The following is a 17,627-nucleotide window of genomic DNA, read 5'->3' as shown; positions in this document are numbered from 1 at the left end:
CCGCTTTCATTAGATGTTTCCTGTACTAAAATATTTTTTGCTTTGGAAACCCTGCCACTGCAAGTCTTTGAAGCACATACTGAGGATTACCATAAGCAACCTTTCAGAAGAACGTAGCAGAAAGATGACATGGTCCTAGTTATTCCAATCTCATTAACTGGGCAAGCAGGCAAGTGTTTGAAACAGACTGCAGAACATAAGGAAGTGCTTTTCTCCCAAAAAGGCTGCTCAGCAGAACGTACCACTGTAACACAAATGCAGATGGCGCTCTCAGACAGTCACGCTGTGTCACACAGGCAAGCATTAAACAAAGAATTGGGACATCTAGGAGAGTAAGCCTCAACTCTCAGCTTCCTCCTCACCCAGTAACATTCTGCTCAGTTCTTTCAATCAGCATGAGCTGATCTAAGTTAACGGCCCTATTAAGTTAACGGCCCTATTATCAAGGATGGCAACATATGGTTCAGCTATATATGGGATAGTATTTTATTTAGATCAGCTATACATATTGTTATCTTGATAGCTACTATAGGAAAAAATTGGACAACAGCTATTTTGCTAGAACCATGTTAATTAGCCAAACACCAACAATTTTTGACTACCTGTACCTTCTTCACAGGCTCTTACCAGAGAATAAGAATCTTGTTCATGTGATGAAAAACACACAAAAAACAAAGCCAGACAGGGCGGCTGCTAATTATTGTCATATAAAGTCTGTAGAGGAAAGTCCTAAAAAACTAATATAACAGCCTTCGTGTTCCTCTTTGCCTGTTACATTCCTAATTCATCCAAAGGCATTAGCCCTCATGTGCAAAAAGAGAAGAGGAACGGAGTTGAAACATTAGAAATCAAACACGCCAGACCTACTCTCAGAGAAAACCACACCGTGCACCTTGTTTTTAATAAACATGTGAAAATAAAAGATAATCTACAGACAGGAATAACTGTCTTATAAACGCAGTTCCACAGTAATAATTTATTTATTAAAAAATCTATTCCGTATGTACATGCAGAGATGAAAAAAGACTGTTGAATAACTGACTAATTGGAAAACACAGATGTCTGCTTAAGCAGAGTCCAGCAGCCTCTAAGTTCAGGATGTGTTCCAAAGATCATGTCCCATGCCAAGTGACCAGCACTTGGGTTTCAATCGCACAAAGTGGAGAGTATCTGCTTTTGGATACCAAACCAGTTGTTCAATCTTTTTCATATAAGCCGCCATCTACAATGAACCATTCGATATAGAACATGAAATGAGGGGTAGGCTATGGTACAGCTCCTCCTGAACGCTTTAATAGTGAAAACCTCTACCAATAGTATTCTCAGTTACAGATGAAGCAAACAAACCACACGTTAAACAAACAAAAGGCTAGATCAAACCCTCTTCTGAAGACAACCCAGCCTACAGCCAGCACAGCAGGAATATACGAATCCCTGCAAAGTACAGTGAGACAGGCTGATGTTGTATAGACACGTCAGCTGTGCTTACTCCACACCCACCAAGCTCTGCAGCTCAAGTGCTGAATTAAAACAGCTCTATAACCACCACCACAGGGGCCATGGAGCACTGTAGCAAGTCTGAACCCAATGCTGACTTGCTGCAAGTTAGAAACCGTCCTCTGCTGAGCTGCCCCGTAATGACGAAGCGAGTCTGTAGGATTAGTTATAGCTGTGTTTGTAACCTTAGAGTGTTCCTGTAGCCTCCTTGTTCCTAAGCAACCAGTCTTACTCAAACAAGCTGCCTCCAATACCTCTGGCCACTGCAGAGAGGAAACGCCTGGGCCCCTTTTTCTCTCCATCCCAACCAGTTTCAACAGGTAGATCTAAAAAGTTTGTTTAATCTTATTCCCCTCCTTCCACCTGAAAGCAGCTGCAGGCCAGGTTGCTTTAAAGCTCATACCGCAAATAAGTAGCCAGATGCCTTTCCATGAGATCTGGGAGTAAAAAAAAAAAACCAAACAAACACTGAGTTGAGGGGGATTTATCAGGAGTCTCCAAAATCACAATAAGGGCATGAAGCTCAAACCCTAGAGGGCTCATAAGGTGTAAAGTGTGGACAGGGCATTATCAGAGACAGCAGATATTTTAGGAGCTGAACCCGTACACACCCCACTCCAAATTTAAGGCATTCCTGTAATGTTTCACTTTCAAGCCTTAAGTTCTTCAATTTTACCAAAATTCCTGTTCCAAACAAAATGAGCTTTTTCTTTTCAGCACCTCGTTGTGAAAGATACAGATCCATGAATACCGCAGTTCCACTGGGGAAACTTCTCTTAAATCAGATAGATAAAATTCAGCCAAATTATTTTATAGAAACTACCATTCCCTCTCCTTTCTAAGGCATCCCTTCCTCCATGTACGAAAAGGACAGGAGATCCTGGCCAGCCTCTCTCTGCTTTGAGGATGCCATAAGATTCTGCCATAAACACTACGCATACCACAGTGAACTACACAGTACTCCATCTATTCTGGAGAAAAAGACTTAATCTGTCTAAATAAAAATAATAATAATTTTAAAAGTTTAAAAAAATCCATAAGTCTTGTATATTTCAAACCTTAAATTTCAGCTCAGCACACTTGTTGCAAGGAAGAGGCTCATTTTCAGTCTGTCTTCCCACAGCTCAGGGTTGTTGGATGAAGTGATGTAAGGAACACCAGACTTCCCATGAATTCCCACAAGAAGCTAAGTATTTGCACTTGTTAACATAGACAGTCTATACGCTGATAGTGACAGGGCAGTAGTGAATAGGAACTACCTATTCCAAAAACTACACGCCAATAGATGACTAGAGTCTGAGTCAAACTACAACATCCAATTTTGATGGAGTACAAGATGTTCCTACTCCCACTTGCCCCTTTATTGGGATTATGACCCCACAACTCAGAGGCAAAAGCAAACATGCTAAATTCTCTGTTCATGCAAGTCAGTGTCCAGTATCATATTACAAACCCAACTTTACTGGTGCTTTTAACAAAACGCGCTAGCTGCAAACTCAGGCAACTAAGGAGCTGGCTCACATTCACTTCTACCATCTCTGCTGGCAGGACAGGATGAAGAGGAAGCAAGCAAAAGTGGCCAGACCGAAGGCCTCCAGATACTGCAACTCCAATCCCAGGGATGATCTCTCTACAGCTGACTAAATCAGCTAGGTCTGTAGGTACTTACACTAGAATGCAATTAAACAAAAAGAGGACTGATACTCATTTGTTAACAGAGTAAATAGAGCTTTTGATATTCAAAACCTGAAAAACAGTGATCCCTGAGCTGAAATTGCCTTTTTAGTTAGATACAACTTTTTTAGCGTCTTTGCTTCCTTACAGGTCTGCCTCCACCCTTTTCCCCCCAAAGGCACTGAGAACCTGCTTTAGTTCCTCAGTTATGTAATGTTCTTCACAGAATTACAGAATGGTCAGGGTTGAAAGGGACCTTCAGGGATCATCTAGTCCCACCCCCCTGCCAAAGCAGGTTCACCTAGAGCAGGTTGGACAGGAACGCATCCAGACAGGTTTTGAATATCACCAGACAAGGAGACTCCACAGCCTCTCTGGGCAGCCTGTTCCAGTGCTCTGCCACCCTCAAAGGAAAGAAGTTTTTCCTCACGTTGGAATTTCCTGTGTTCCAGCTTGTGCCTGTCGCCCCTCGTCCTGTCGCTGGGCACCACTGGAGCGAGTTTGGCCCCATCCTCTTGACACTCACCCTTAGATATTTACAAGCATTGATGAGATCCTTTCTCAGTCTTCTCTTCTCCAGGCTGAACTGACCCAGGTTTCTCAGCCTTTCCGCATGAGAGAGATGCTCCAGTCCCTTGATCATCTTCATAGCCCTCCACTGGACTCTCTCCAGTAATTCCCTGGTTTTCTTAAACTGGGGAGCCCAGAACTGGACACAGTACTCCAGTACTCATTCTACTACACAACACCTTTACCTTATCTGCAGGAAACCTCAGTATTTAAATGGACAGCACTGACATCTACTGGCTTGTTAAGAAATTGCCTTCCTAAATTTCCAGCCCAGTCATTTATTTTCAGAAAGGAGAAAAAACACGCAGCCCTCAGCGTTTCAGTTAGTGGCTTCCAACTACACAGACCAACAGCAGGTGCATCCAAAATTCTCTACAAACTCTTCCATAAGACACTCACCACTGTCTCCCTCAGATCACAGCATTTCCCCAATCCCTTGCTTGAAGCAGAGAGGTGAGGTAGTAGGCACAAGACTGCTTTAGGTCTTGCCTGCACAACTAAATTTCTTCAGCGTAAATCTAGCTACAAATATTTGTTCTGGTTACACAGATCTGGGGCTCCCACCCGCCCACCCTTCTGGTTATGCTGTTACCTAGCTGCATTACACTAAATGGTAGGGGTTACTACACAGGCAAGGACAGAACCCAAGGCCACATCATTTGTAACAGCTGGTACACAGTTCATTCACAGCTTAAAAAAACCAAATGTACAAAGGACTGTGATTTCTAAAATGTAACTGTGCTGAAATTACAAGGAGAAAAAATAAAAATGCTATTCTGAAAGCAAAGAGGAAGAGATCTTGCAGATTAGATTTATGGGAGAACAGTAAGCAGTTCACTTCCTTCCACCCCCACAAAAAACCCTCTTACCTTTTTCACTGAGTGATAATTGCAAAACTGCCAAGAAGCATAGGTGGGTAGTTATTGAAACTTTTGAAGCATGTGACAATGTAAGGAAAGTTCAGAAGATATCTTTATGTGGCTTCCTGTACTACTGGTAGTAGTCGTTTAATCCCTGCTGGAGTCTCCAAGCATTAACACTCTCCACAGCCTTGACAGCAAATGACTTAAAAGATTTTTCAGTTAACAAAGGTGAGGAAGCATGACATTTGTGGTATATTTATCTGGTGGATAAGCCTACAACCCTCAGAGAATGTTGCATACTAGTCATTAAACTAAACACCTAGTTCTAGTATTGTTAACTGAGGCATATTAATAACCTAAGACTGGAATAATCACCAGGTTCTTGAGGTGCTTTCTCCTACCACCCCATCTCAGGCAAAGACTTGAGGGGGTTTATTTACTTGCTATGCCTCAGCTCCCACAGACACACACTTCTTCCAATATTATGGACAAGCAGATCTCCCTGGAATAGTATATAAGCAAGTAATATTGCTAATCTTCAGAGCACAACAGAAACATTTAGCGATGTGACTGTTCTGTGGCACTAATAGGAAGAGAATGGAGGACTAGAATAACTCTAATATACCAAGAAAGTAAAAACCCCGAAGTAAAGAAATGGAACAAGTATTAAGAACATCTCAAAGAAAATAAATAACTTGAAATTACTCCCTGCATCAGAATGAGCTGCTGCTCACGTTTCTGCTCAAGGGCAGAAAAACAGCCACTTGCCTTTGACCAGAAACTGGTTTGGGTGGGGGGCTACTGTTGCTTTATAATGACATATAAAACCTTAAATATCACACTGCTTACATGAAAAGATGATGATTCAGGAGTGGCCAGTTATAACAGGTTTAATACTGAACTTCAAAAGACATCAGATTTAGTTTTCATCACAAATTCTTCTGACAGACCTATTGACTTACTCAAAGCAAAAGACCATCCAGAGCCAGAGAAGACTACAGCATGTGGGGTTTCTGAACCACTTCTTAATGGAACCGCTGAAACAGTGGTTTCTGATAAGCCAGCAACAAACACTGCCAGGTGGTAATGAGACTGCCTAACCCATGGCTCCAACAATGAAAAGAGGATTTCAAAACCTCAGGTCTTCCTACTGTCAGCTTTGTTTTTTATTACTCCTGTCATTTTACACAGGTAAAATTCATTCCTTCCAGGCTGAAGCTCCCAACAAAAGCATGGATGTTATTCTGGAGCTCTGAACAGTTATCAAAATTCTTCAGTCAGCTCCTTGAGGAAACCAACTTATATTCCCTTTCAATGCTGTGAAGACCCATTTCTACAACCCCACGAATGGGGTGACTAGCAGATTGAGAGAGGTACTCAAGACAAGTGCATACATTCATGTGAAAGAACTGAAGAGGTTTTTCAGAAGACAGTATTTTCTGTTGCCTTAATGAATCATCACTTTTCATTTAGAACATTCCATTCTTCTGCCAATGACTACCTTTGTGATTCAGCCCCAAACAGCAGAACTTCATTAAAATTTTAGTTTCTTCAAACATAAAATAAGGAACCCTTTCTAAATCATTAAAGAAAAATTTTCGTTCCCTCACCCACAATGTAGTGACCGTCACCTTCTGGGAAGAATTTTCCAAGTCAGAGCAATAGACAGAAGCATTGACCTGCAGCCATCTCCAGAAAGTACCAAATACTGTCAGGAAGGCAAAAGACTGCCTGGTCATGAGGTACTGGCTTCAAATGGCAAAGCAAAATTTCATACCAACAGAACTTTTCTGTAGTCTGTCCTTGAGGCAACCTACAACTAGATCTCTAGTCAAGTGCTCAAGCACAGCTTGAAGAGGACCACAGCAGGACAATAAGAATAGGCTGTGTTCCTGCTTGCAGAGTATCAGTTGAAACATTACTACTGCATATATCAATTTTGGTTTGGGGTGAAGACAAAACCAAGACCCACTACAGAAAGACAGTCTTAGTAGAAATAGGATGGAGAGAGGGAGGTGAACAGGCTAGAAGTATTGCCAGAAACAGTACCTAGAGAAAATTCAAATGTATGGGCTTGTCCATAAAGCTTGTTGGAAAAAATTATACACCTTGAATTGCAGGCAAATGACTTAAGTGTATTACGAGACACTCCTGCTTGAGAATCATACACATTCTTATGTTACATTGTGTAGAAACATGTATTTGTGTAGCATGATATTTACAAAATATATATGCAACAGAATTTGTCCTTTCGTGTTTTTTCCATGTATGTGGTTATAGACTCTCAGCAAAAAGGAAACAGAAGGCAATTCTAGCTTTGAAAGTGATGAATGAAGGCTACACTGCTTAGTGTTCTTCACTACCTTTCCCTTTAAGCTCGTCTTCACCAAAACAAATACCACACAACAGGGAAGACAAATCACAGGCTGTTCCCAATTCCTTCTGGACGACAAGGCACTCCATTAGCTTCACACCAAGAACCTCAGAAGAACTGCAAGCAGCAAACACCTGCTAAATATATTCCAGTAGGTTAGCTCTAACTATTGTTCAAGTTCTTAGACAGCCGTAGCTATACGTCCCCATTTTTCAAGACTAGTTCACTGTAATCCTGATAACAAGACCCCACTACTCTTTCCTTAGAGTTCCACAGAAGCCACTGTGTTCCTGCTTCTGGAGGTTATACTCCCACAACGGAAGCTTCACAAGTTGTGAACAAACACTGGTCCATTGACAGTTGCAGATTTGGAAAACTACAGCCAGCTTTGCATCTCCTCTTCATACTTTTGGGGATCAATAAAAGGCTTGTCAATGGAGCGGATCATCAGCTCACCACAGTACACACATTCAGCTGCCACAATATCATCAATGTCAGCTTTGATCTGTTCCCGGCTCTGCTGCCCCTTTCCCAAGCTAATGGTATCTGTGTCCTTGGGACGATGGTGGCTCTTGGAAGGCTGACTGCTAGCTGCCAGCTTCTTCTGAAGATCTTCAAGTTTTGCTTGCTTGTAGGCAGGAAGGTTTGGGAAAACTGCTTGGAGAAGACAGTCATAGTGAAACATGTGACCACACAGGAAAAGGTAAAAAGGGCGATTTAGAAGTGGAAAGTCACAAGCAGCGCATTTTTCCTGAGGCTCCACAGAGCCATACTTATTTCTCATTTCCTGGATGTCCTCTCGGATTCTCTTGGCACTCTGTGTGGCTTCCTCCATCTCCCTTTTCAGCTCCTCAATGTGCTTGTTGTAGTCCTCCAGGGAGTTACAGATCGCCTCCTTGAAATGGTCAATAGTGACAAAGTCTGGAAAGAATGGTAGAACATCTTCAATCTTCAGCAGGGCACAGCTGGAGAGACAGGCCATTGCCTTCTTGACATCCTTCTCTTCCTGAACAACATGGCGAGCAATCTTCAACCAGAGCTTCTTCCGGAGCTCCTCATCATCTTCAGGGAGATCTGCACAGGACTTGGCAAGATCAACATCCACCTAGAAGTTGGACAGACAAGGAAATTGAATTAAGCTTCCATCTTTGTTTATCCACCACTCAACTTCAAAGCCTGATGTTCATTATAGGAGGCATTAACAGAAAACTTCTGTTGCTATCTCATTGACTAGGACTCCACTACTGACCTGCTCCTTGTTTACATGTCAAACACCTCTCCTCTCTACCGGTATTCCTCCCTGAATATTTACTTGCTACCCAGCAGAGAACAAAGCCCAGCACTACAATAAGGGCAAATCCACTTTACAGTATCTTTGCTGTCCACAAATTTCAGTAAAGACATAACAATGACAATAGAAAAAAATCCTACATCTCCCTGAAGCTCAGACTAAGCTGATAAAGGCATTCTTCTGTGATAATTATCACAGCTAGGAATAGGAAGTAATTAGTACCCTGAACAATAGCTATACAAGTCTTGCATAAATGCAGCTATGTTAAAGGTAATTTATGTTAGAGACTGAGCTTCAGACAGTACTCCCCCTTGTACTTTCCATGCCCCTACCCTCAATTATGGCTTGTCACGGTCAGCTGTCTCCTTAAAACAATTGTGAAAGCACAGAAGTATGTTAACAGAGACAGGTCTTTCTTCCCAGACATAGCTGCACTGCTCCTATACTGATGAGTCCGTCCACTTCCTCTCAATGCTCTGTTGTTCAAGATAACTTGAAGAAGCTACATTCGATTATATCATAGCATGCATGCACAGACACACACATACCTGTAAGGCGAGATCCACAGCCTCCTCATATAATTCCATCACTTTGTAAATATGGACACATGCATGGTGGTGCCCATGCTCTGCACACAGGCGCAATGCATACTTCAGGTCATAGTGGATCCTGTTTGGGTTGGTTCCTGCTTGCTCCAGGTATGATAGTAGCGAGTCTGGCCGACACAAAGCATAAAGAGACAACAGGTAGTTGTGAATGGCTTGCTGGGTTTCCTCCAACTGATAGACACAGAACTCCATATATCTAATGGCTTCATTGATCTGCTGGGTGCTGGCACTCTGGCTGTAGTTAACAAGGGCTGGAATGAGGTTCCTGGCATCCAGTCTAGAGCCCATAGAAATCCAAGCATCAACTACCTTCTTGGGAATATGCTGGATGAGGACCGGAGAGAACTTGTAGAACAGCTTCTCGTCTCTGTGCCTGGACAGCACATTTAGAGCTTCATCATACTCATCATGCTGGCAGTGGTGAGCTACTACACGCTCGTAGTCCTGCATGATGACTGCAAAGTAGACCATGTGCTCTGTGTCCCCGTGGCTTGCCAACAGCTCATAAATAGATGCCCGGTTATTAAATAGACATTCTTTGTTTTTAGGACTGCTCAGGAAAGTGCGAAACTTCTCCCGGGTATCCAAATAAAGATTTCGCTGTGAGGGATCTCCTTCCAGTATACCTAGCCAGTTCAGGTACAGCTCTGTTAACCACGTGGTCAGCAGAGTGGTCTGTGTCTTCTCAGAAGGCTTTAGGTTACTTAGCTTCTTAATCAGAAACTCCATCAGGGCCTCTTCTTGCTTGGCTTCAATGAACTTAAGGGCAATTTCCTCAAAGTAGTTCTGGGTCAGCGCATAACATTTGGCACTGTCTAGATACCTCTTGTTTTGGAAGCAGTGCTCTGCCTCTTTTGCCAGCACAATATCTAGGCACTCTGGACGGTCTTTACAATACTCTTTGGCTAAATCAAATTTGTTCATATTCATATACATCTTCCACACATCTCTAGATTCCCGCTGGACGTGGTAGCGGAACACTACTTTCTCAGTGTGGATCCATATCTGCTGGACTGTAGGATCTTTGATCATGCGTGTCAGTAAGCCAAACTTCTCCAGGAACAGATCTTGAAAAACAACCTGCCCATTCAGAGTGCACACAGCCTTCACTCGATCAGGCAGCAGCAACAGGAAGTGGAACTGGGTAAGTACAATGGATATTGGCTTGTTCACAGTTATGTCAATATCAGAAGGATAAACCCAGACCCGTTCATCACTCAAAATTGAATCAGGACGGCTATAATCCAACGTACCATATAAAACACCATTTCCCATCATCCAGGCAAAGGAGCGTGGGTTCGAGCGCAGTTTTGGGGTGTAAAAGGCTATCTCACTGAAACCAAAGTTGGCCGGAAATTCCCGGAAGCTGGGCAAATGGTCAGCATGCATAGCAAATATGGAGCTGAAGCCTTGCTGTTCCATCCCTTCAGGTACTTTGCCAACAAACTGGAAGAGCCTCTTTCGAGTAGTGGCTATAATAAAAAATTTCCCTTCTATCCCTCGTTCAATCTCCAAGCAGCAGACTGGGGCAGGTCCCGATTCCTCCTCCAGAGTGTAGACCTGTCGGAAGTACTGGTCAGGATTAGTGCTGAAGAGGCTTCCCTCGCTGACAGATATTTCAGCTTCATAGATCTGCCCCTGGGCTGTCCCCACCAGGATAGGCCCAGTGTTGGTCTCTGAACCAAGAAATTTGTTCCAGCCCACACTTTCAATCAAGTGGCCTTTCCAGCGGGAGAGCGCTCGCACTTTCTGAACACTTCTGTTCAGGTAAAGGCATTCACTGGTGTTCAGAGCAATCAGGAGATGAGAGCCTGCCAACAGGAGAGGGGTATAGGAAGGAGAAGGAGAGAACAAATTAAGACTGTGCCTAAGCAAGCCAAATTCCTGAGGCTTCTAATCCCTAATTCTAAAATCACATTTGATAAGCGCCGATATCAACATACTAAATCCAAGACTTTCCCAGGCATTCATAGGAGGTGGGGGATTTCCATGTTGGATCAGAACGATAGTCCATGTGTTACAAACTTAAATTACTAGTCCCACATGCTTCAGCAAGAAGGTATTCTGTTTCAATAAGTGTTCTAAGCATAAACAGTTCCCAGAGTTCTCTCCTACCCCTGGCAGCTGGTGACAGATATGAGCATCTCTTTCCAAAATTTTGTTTGGGTTTTTTTGTTTGTTTGTTTTTTAAAGTTAGTCAAGTCTACAGTGAGCTGCAAATGTTTTCCAGTCTTTTTTAGAAATTCTTATATAAACACATACACCACAGGGCTACTGCAAAAATTTCCTTTTACTGGTTTTAGAGGCCTTGCTCAGAACAGCCTAATTGCATGTGTTCATTTCAGAGAGTTCAAAAGCAACAACATACACACAACAAGCTAGTGTTTTTCTAATAGCACAGCAGCAAATCAGTAGGCAGGACCCCTGGGCAATGGAGTTCTGCCCACAGAAGAACCACCTGCTCTTATTTACACAACAGAAAGAGAGCTCCTTCACCAGTGCTTGTTATGCACATTCAATTGCATCTGCTGCCAACCACTGTCTGTAAATATATGTAGTCTATTGCCTCACCTGTGTGGTCCAAAAACATCTTGTAGACTTTGGCTTCATCTTTGCGTCCCAGCTCTACCTGATTAGGTTCATCTGGCTTCCCAAGATCAATCCTGCAAAGAGAAACCATGAAAGCATGCTTCCAACAAAAGTTCATGTAGGCGTAATTGCTTACTGTTTTCCATACTGGGCTCATGGCTTCTTATCCAGTTTGTTATTGTAAGTTCTCTAACAACTTAAGAAAAAAAAAAAAAAAAAAAGGCAGGGGAAAACAACCAGTAACTTCAGGTCTCTGGCAGCATTACCTGAGAAGGGTGTCTTTTCCAAGGCTCATACAGAGCTGGTTAGACGAGACCACCAAGCTGTTAATTTTCTCTGGAGGAGCAAAATCAATCCTTTGCTTGTTAAATATCGGTGTTTCCTTCTCCAGTCGTGCATTCACATATCCTGGAGGAAGAACATGAACACTTAAAACTAAAATGAGACAAAAACCCGCAACAATCCCACACTACATCCAAATCTAACCTAAGAGACTAGAAGGATCATCACCTGCTCTGAATTTTACTGAAAAGGGAGTGTGCTGCATGCAGCATGAACACAGAGCGCAGCACTCATATAGATACGTATAACAGGAGAGAAAAGTAGTAATACACTTTACTGTCTTGTCACAGAACTGCAAACTTGTCACAAGCATTAATTTGAAAGCAGACTGAATTCCAGGGGAAGCCACAAAACTGTCACATAAACTGCATAAAAAGCTGAACACAAGAGTGGAATGACAAAGCAATTTGTTTTCCTTGGTTGACAGTTTATTTGTTCAAGACAGGAAAGAATGGTTGGTATTACTTAAGACACAAAGGAGGCTCTGGTTTGACACTCCCATACAAGCTACCCAAGAGACCACTGTGGTGTTAACTGAAATATATTTCTCTTATTCCATGTTGGAATTGAATGAGCTACAATACTTGACATTCATCATTCAAAAGCTGAAGCTATTTTTAAAGCCGTGTTGGGTTTTTTTGTATCCACATAGCAGACTTCACCATAGAGGGGAGTCTGTTGGATTATTTGCTGCAGAGAACACAGCTGGCAGTCACAATGATGCTTTTACCAGACGCCTGTTTTACCAACCATAACGCTATCCTAATTGCAACTTTCCAGTTGTTGCTGGAAGTCATGCGAAATACTTATTAGAGCCAAAACAATAACCAAGACCTGGTGATTGCTGAATCAATGCTCTGATCTTGGCATAAATTGCTTCCTGAGCCAAACCCCATTCAGACTGGTTTACTGTTTCACGGTGAATCCCAAGATGGAACTAGACTAACCTAATCCTCACATCCTTTTGAAAATCATGCCTGAATCCTAAGAAATGCACAATTAAGTTAAGGTTAGAGTTAAGGGTTGAAGTTTGACAAGACACGGCCACTTTACGGGACACATGTTGTGTTTTAAGCCCAGCCAAGCAAACCTGACAAATCAATGAACTGAAAATGGGAGTGTGTACAACCAGAACAAGTTAGCTCATGCAACTAATTAAGTATTCAGCTAGACAGTTTAGTTCTAACCAGCTTGGGAAATGTGGCATCCATAGGAAGGCACATTGAGGGATTACTTATGAAGGACATCTAGGTGGGAAAAGCAGAGAATGGAGAAGTAAGGTCTGACTTGAGGGAAGTGACATACTTCTGGAGAAATATGTTAACAAATAAATAAAACTTAGAAATCTATTGCTCTAAAAACCTCTTATGATCTTCAGTGCAGATGGGCAAAACACAAGATGCAGTTCAACCTCATTCCTTTGGCTATGACAAAGGGAAAAGCCCAGCCATAGGCAAGTGGTGAACAAACCAAAACTTTTAAGACAGGTGAACTTGTAACACCATGTGGCAGAACAGAGAAGCAACATGACAGCTTTCGTTTTCATTGAAGATGATATACCTCTGCACCCCAAAACCCGGGACTTGCAGAGACTGTGCCATTCTATTCTTAAATGAGGACAACACTCTTCATAGTCTTCCTGTGAGGCAGCAAAAAAACTACAAATGAGCTCAGACACATCAGTGAACTACAAAATAAAAAGGCAGTCACATAAAATCAAAACCAAGTGATGATGCTCATTAGCAAAATCCTGGAACATATGTGCATCCACAAACAGATCTTATCACAAAGTTTCATCCATATCAGTCCCATGAGACTAGTTTTCCCAGTGACAATTTCCCATACGCACAAAGTCTTACATAACTCTCTGACGAAGAAAACAGCAGAGGATCTCAGTCTGACCACACTACCTCAAGCTAGAAAGCAAGACAGGTTGATACATTGCTAGGTTAACCCATCTGCTTTGCTCCACGTGTGAGTGAAGGATTTCGAAAGCAAGCAGATCCATGCAGCAGTTAACCTGGACAGGAAGATTAAAAATGAAAAGAGCTATAGCAAGTTAAGGCCATTCATTGCCAAAGTAGCTAACCAGGAAGATGTAAACTTAAAGCAAAAAGAAACCTGGGATTGTATTTCAGGGGAAACAGACTGCTTCCATCCTAAAGAGTATAAATTGACACTCTCTAGACTGGGACTAATAGCACCACTTCAAAGCACACTCAATATCTATAACCTCCCTCAAATTATCCTGAAAAACTCTAATTTCAGCCCTGTTGCTGTTTAAAAAGCCAGTGTAGTAGTGGTAAGCAGCCTGCTAACACTATGAATCCTTTAATTGCCTATTCCACCAATGCCTTCTCCTTGCCTCTGGCTCACCGCTAGACCAGCTGCAGAATCTTTAAAGGATTCATCTTTTAGAGGAAAGATGCACATGCAGGAACAGACAAAGCAACCACAATCTGACCAGGCAGTCTTTTGCTCAGTGCATGTGTTTTTCTCCTTACACATTGATCCACATCTTAAACATTACCCACTTACGCAAAAGTGCATTCCATTATTTCCAGTTAAGCAAAGCAGATGTTCTTCATGTCAGATTAGGGAGCTGTAATGCCATGGTTTAAATTTGCTGGTATGAACTGCGGTTCAAAACATGCAGACAAAGCTCCCACGCTGCAGATTCACATGATGTTACAGCTAACCCATAAATGTAAATACATCTTTATATTTATAAAAAGGAAGAATTACTCTGATGGGAAAGACCACATACCAACAGATCACCAAGTCACATTCATTCAGGCAATCCTGAATTTTTTTCAGATTGCCAGTAAGCAAAACAAGGCTAACTGAGACAGCAAGGAAACCCAAACACAGGAAGGAAAGGGAACAACTAGCACCTATACGCAGGTAGGGGTTTAGAATTTGGGTGGGGGGGTTTCTGTTTTTTTGTTTTGTTTTTTAATTCCGTCATAGTTCAAGCCAATGGATTGGATTCCAGCATTCTGGACTCTTTAGGAGTGTATCCAGTATATTATAACAATCCTATAACAATTATAGGCTTCTAATCACTAACACGAGGATTTTAACTAGCGTCCATAACAGGAGAAGGATTAACTTCTTTAACTTACAGTTCTCTATACAAAGGAGATGTCTATTTTATAACATGCATTCCTTTCAAACAGTCCCCTCCTTCATCGTGACCCAAATGTCACTCTTCTGTTCAGGCGGGATTCCACTGCAGCATGTCCCACCCTGATTTCCTGGCAAATCTGCATTTTTCCTTAGAGCTTTTAATCTGTTCAAAGATCTAAGCTCACCAACATCAGTCAAGTCTAGTGGGTCAAAGTAGGTGTTTTCATGCTGGAACTGCAGTACCCAAAGTTTACAATGCTGCAGTACTTCAGGTTGGCAACAGTGTCACTGCTTGGTTACCTACAACTTTGACAAAGAGTACCTGCAGTTTAACAAGCATAGGGAACAACTAACTGAAACTGAAACAGAGGAGTAAGTTTTAACATCTTCCAAAATTTCCAACCTAACCTTAAAGACTGCTTTTAGGAAGTTAACTATTTACTTGCCTCTTTTTCCAAAATCAATTTGCTTAAATTTCAGATTCATGCAACTTCTACCAGCCCAAGTTTTGTTCAAAATTACCAATGCTGTCTGATTTAAGAATAATTAAAACCCTGGTTAGGCTGTGCCTTTGCAGTTAAGCAGTTTCCCAAACTTCCTTTGCCAACATCAATTGTCAGCAAACAGGCAGATTTATCAACTTTAAGACAGCCATGACTGGAGATAGTGTTGCAGCAGTCAAAAAGAAAAGCCGAGTCCCTGGAAAATTTTTTTTTGGTAACACAGCTTGTCTGAATACTGTTTTGCACATCACCTGTTCAGGACACCTATTCTTTATCTATCTTTACACAACAAAATAACTATGCACGTTAAAACAAACACGGGGAACATAGCTACTTCAGTACCTAGACTCAGAGTAGTTCTGTCTGTGTATTTATACCAAATAATATACATGGTATGACAGAATTCATCAATTCTCACCACATACATAAAGCTCACAACCTGGTTTCCCCAAAGGTTAACAGCTGACAACACTATATGAGGAAAAAACCGGAAAGAACGTGTCTATGCATTTCCAAACTTGCAGCTCAAAAATGCCTGCTCTGCATAGCAGCTGGTACTATCATGGCAATACCAGGTAGAACAGAATCCTCTCATGATCTACATTTCCGTGGCACACTCAATAAAACATTGTGAGGTGGCATCTAGTAGGGAATAGTCATTGAACCTAATAAACTTTGAATTTATCATGGAATACAGCTGACATTTATTTGCTTTCCCTCACATGAAAGAAACAACTGACCAGTCATCACACTGTTACTTTACATTGATAGTACACCTCCCTAAAGAGTACAGTATACCAAAGCTCCACAGACCTTGACAGAAAAGTTCAATAGTGATACAGCTTGCTTTCTTGGTAACCTTCTTCAGCAGTAACCTTGCCATCATGTAGTCAGCCCAAGGGATCAACTCTAAAAAATGAAGGCTTTGCTAAACTGCCCCTGGGTTCGGAAACTAACTGCATGCAGGCACAGCTGTGCACACAGCCCGAATACTGTGGCTGTAACAGCTGGGTTCCTCAGAGAGGAGAAAAAGCTAAAAAAAAAGGAAGCAAGTCGATGATATGATCTCTGACAACTACCATAGCTCTGAACCAAATGGTGCTGAGGTGTGGCTATAATTTGTGACTACAAAGGTATGCCACTTCACGTACACATACAGACCACTTCACTGCAGAAGGAGGTACAGCCTTATGAAGCCCTCCCACAGATAACAAGCACATCAGTTTTGCTAAGATAACCTGCACCGCCCCTAAGCTTCACCCGGAACCAAGCGTCCCCTGAATCAAAACGTGCCACACAGCAAACGACGATAAAACAAATTACAGCTGAATGTTATGCTACAAACACAGCCATACACCTTTTACTGGAAGCACTCCTCACAACCTGCCATGCCCTACTCCCCACTCCGCCCCCGACTATGGAGCTGCCACCTTGCCTCCCCCCCTCTCAGCAGCAAAACCCGCAGGGGGACTCCCCGCACCCCGGAGGCCCTGCCGAGGGGCTAAAGGTGGGAGCAGACCTCCAGCCGGCCGGACACCGGGCCTAGTCCTCCACTGGGCTGGGGGTGACACGACGCGCCCAGGGCCTGACTGCAGTCACAGCGCCGCGCTGTCCCCGGGGACCGGCGCGGGCAGAGGGGTGCCCGGGCGCCGCCGCACCACACCTACCGGAATGGGGAATGCCCACGCTGGCGCGGCTCTGCTGCACGGAGGCGGAGCGGTACAGGGAATCTTCGTACTCGTCCAGGATGGAGGCCATGGCCACTAACGGCTACCCGCCAACGATCACCGGTAGCCCAGGCCCGCGCCGGCCGCTTCCGCCAACGCTCAGCTGACCCGCGTCACGTGGCCGCTCGGTGGCGCACTGCGCCTGCGCGGCGACCCCGCCCCCCCTGCCCCAGCGCGCCCCAGGCCGAGAGCCTCTTTGAGGGAGGGGGTTCTCCCTCCTCAAAATGGCGGCCGGAGGGCGTGTTCTCTAACTTTCGCCGCTGTTGGTTACACCTGTAGTCGCAGACCAGACCTTCGTGTCCCTAATAATACAATAAAGATGACTAATCGGCCTATAGCCTTGCTTCCAGGTCTCGGGGTGCGTACAGACACAGCAAGGCTTGCAGGCCCCGTCCATCCGTGCGGTGCCGATGGGTTTTGCATGCTGCCGTTCTGTCGTGTGGAGCTGTGTATGTGATAA

At 43.2% G+C, this 17,627-nt stretch overlaps 1 protein-coding gene across 1 annotated transcript; it reads right to left on the bottom strand.

Moving 5' to 3' along the window:
- Positions 1-6,578: 6,578 nt before the first annotated feature.
- On the bottom strand, positions 6,579-17,263 carry VPS18 (VPS18 core subunit of CORVET and HOPS complexes). The gene is made up of 5 exons (XM_082485425.1): positions 17,108-17,263; positions 11,733-11,874; positions 11,449-11,540; positions 8,818-10,688; positions 6,579-8,083 (listed from the first exon to the last, which is right to left on the bottom strand). Exons 1-5 carry the CDS (start codon positions 17,196-17,198, stop codon positions 7,355-7,357), a joined length of 2,925 nt encoding a protein of 974 aa, XP_082341551.1. The 5' UTR covers positions 17,199-17,263; the 3' UTR covers positions 6,579-7,354.
- Between the last annotated feature and the right edge of the window lie 364 nt (positions 17,264-17,627).

This window comes from Vanellus vanellus (genome assembly GCF_965231255.1).
Source record: "Vanellus vanellus genome assembly, chromosome: 6".
Classification (NCBI taxonomy): Eukaryota; Metazoa; Chordata; class Aves; order Charadriiformes; family Charadriidae; genus Vanellus; species Vanellus vanellus.
The sequence above is the reverse complement of the archived record's forward strand: the minus strand, read 5'-3'. Positions and strand labels throughout refer to the sequence as shown.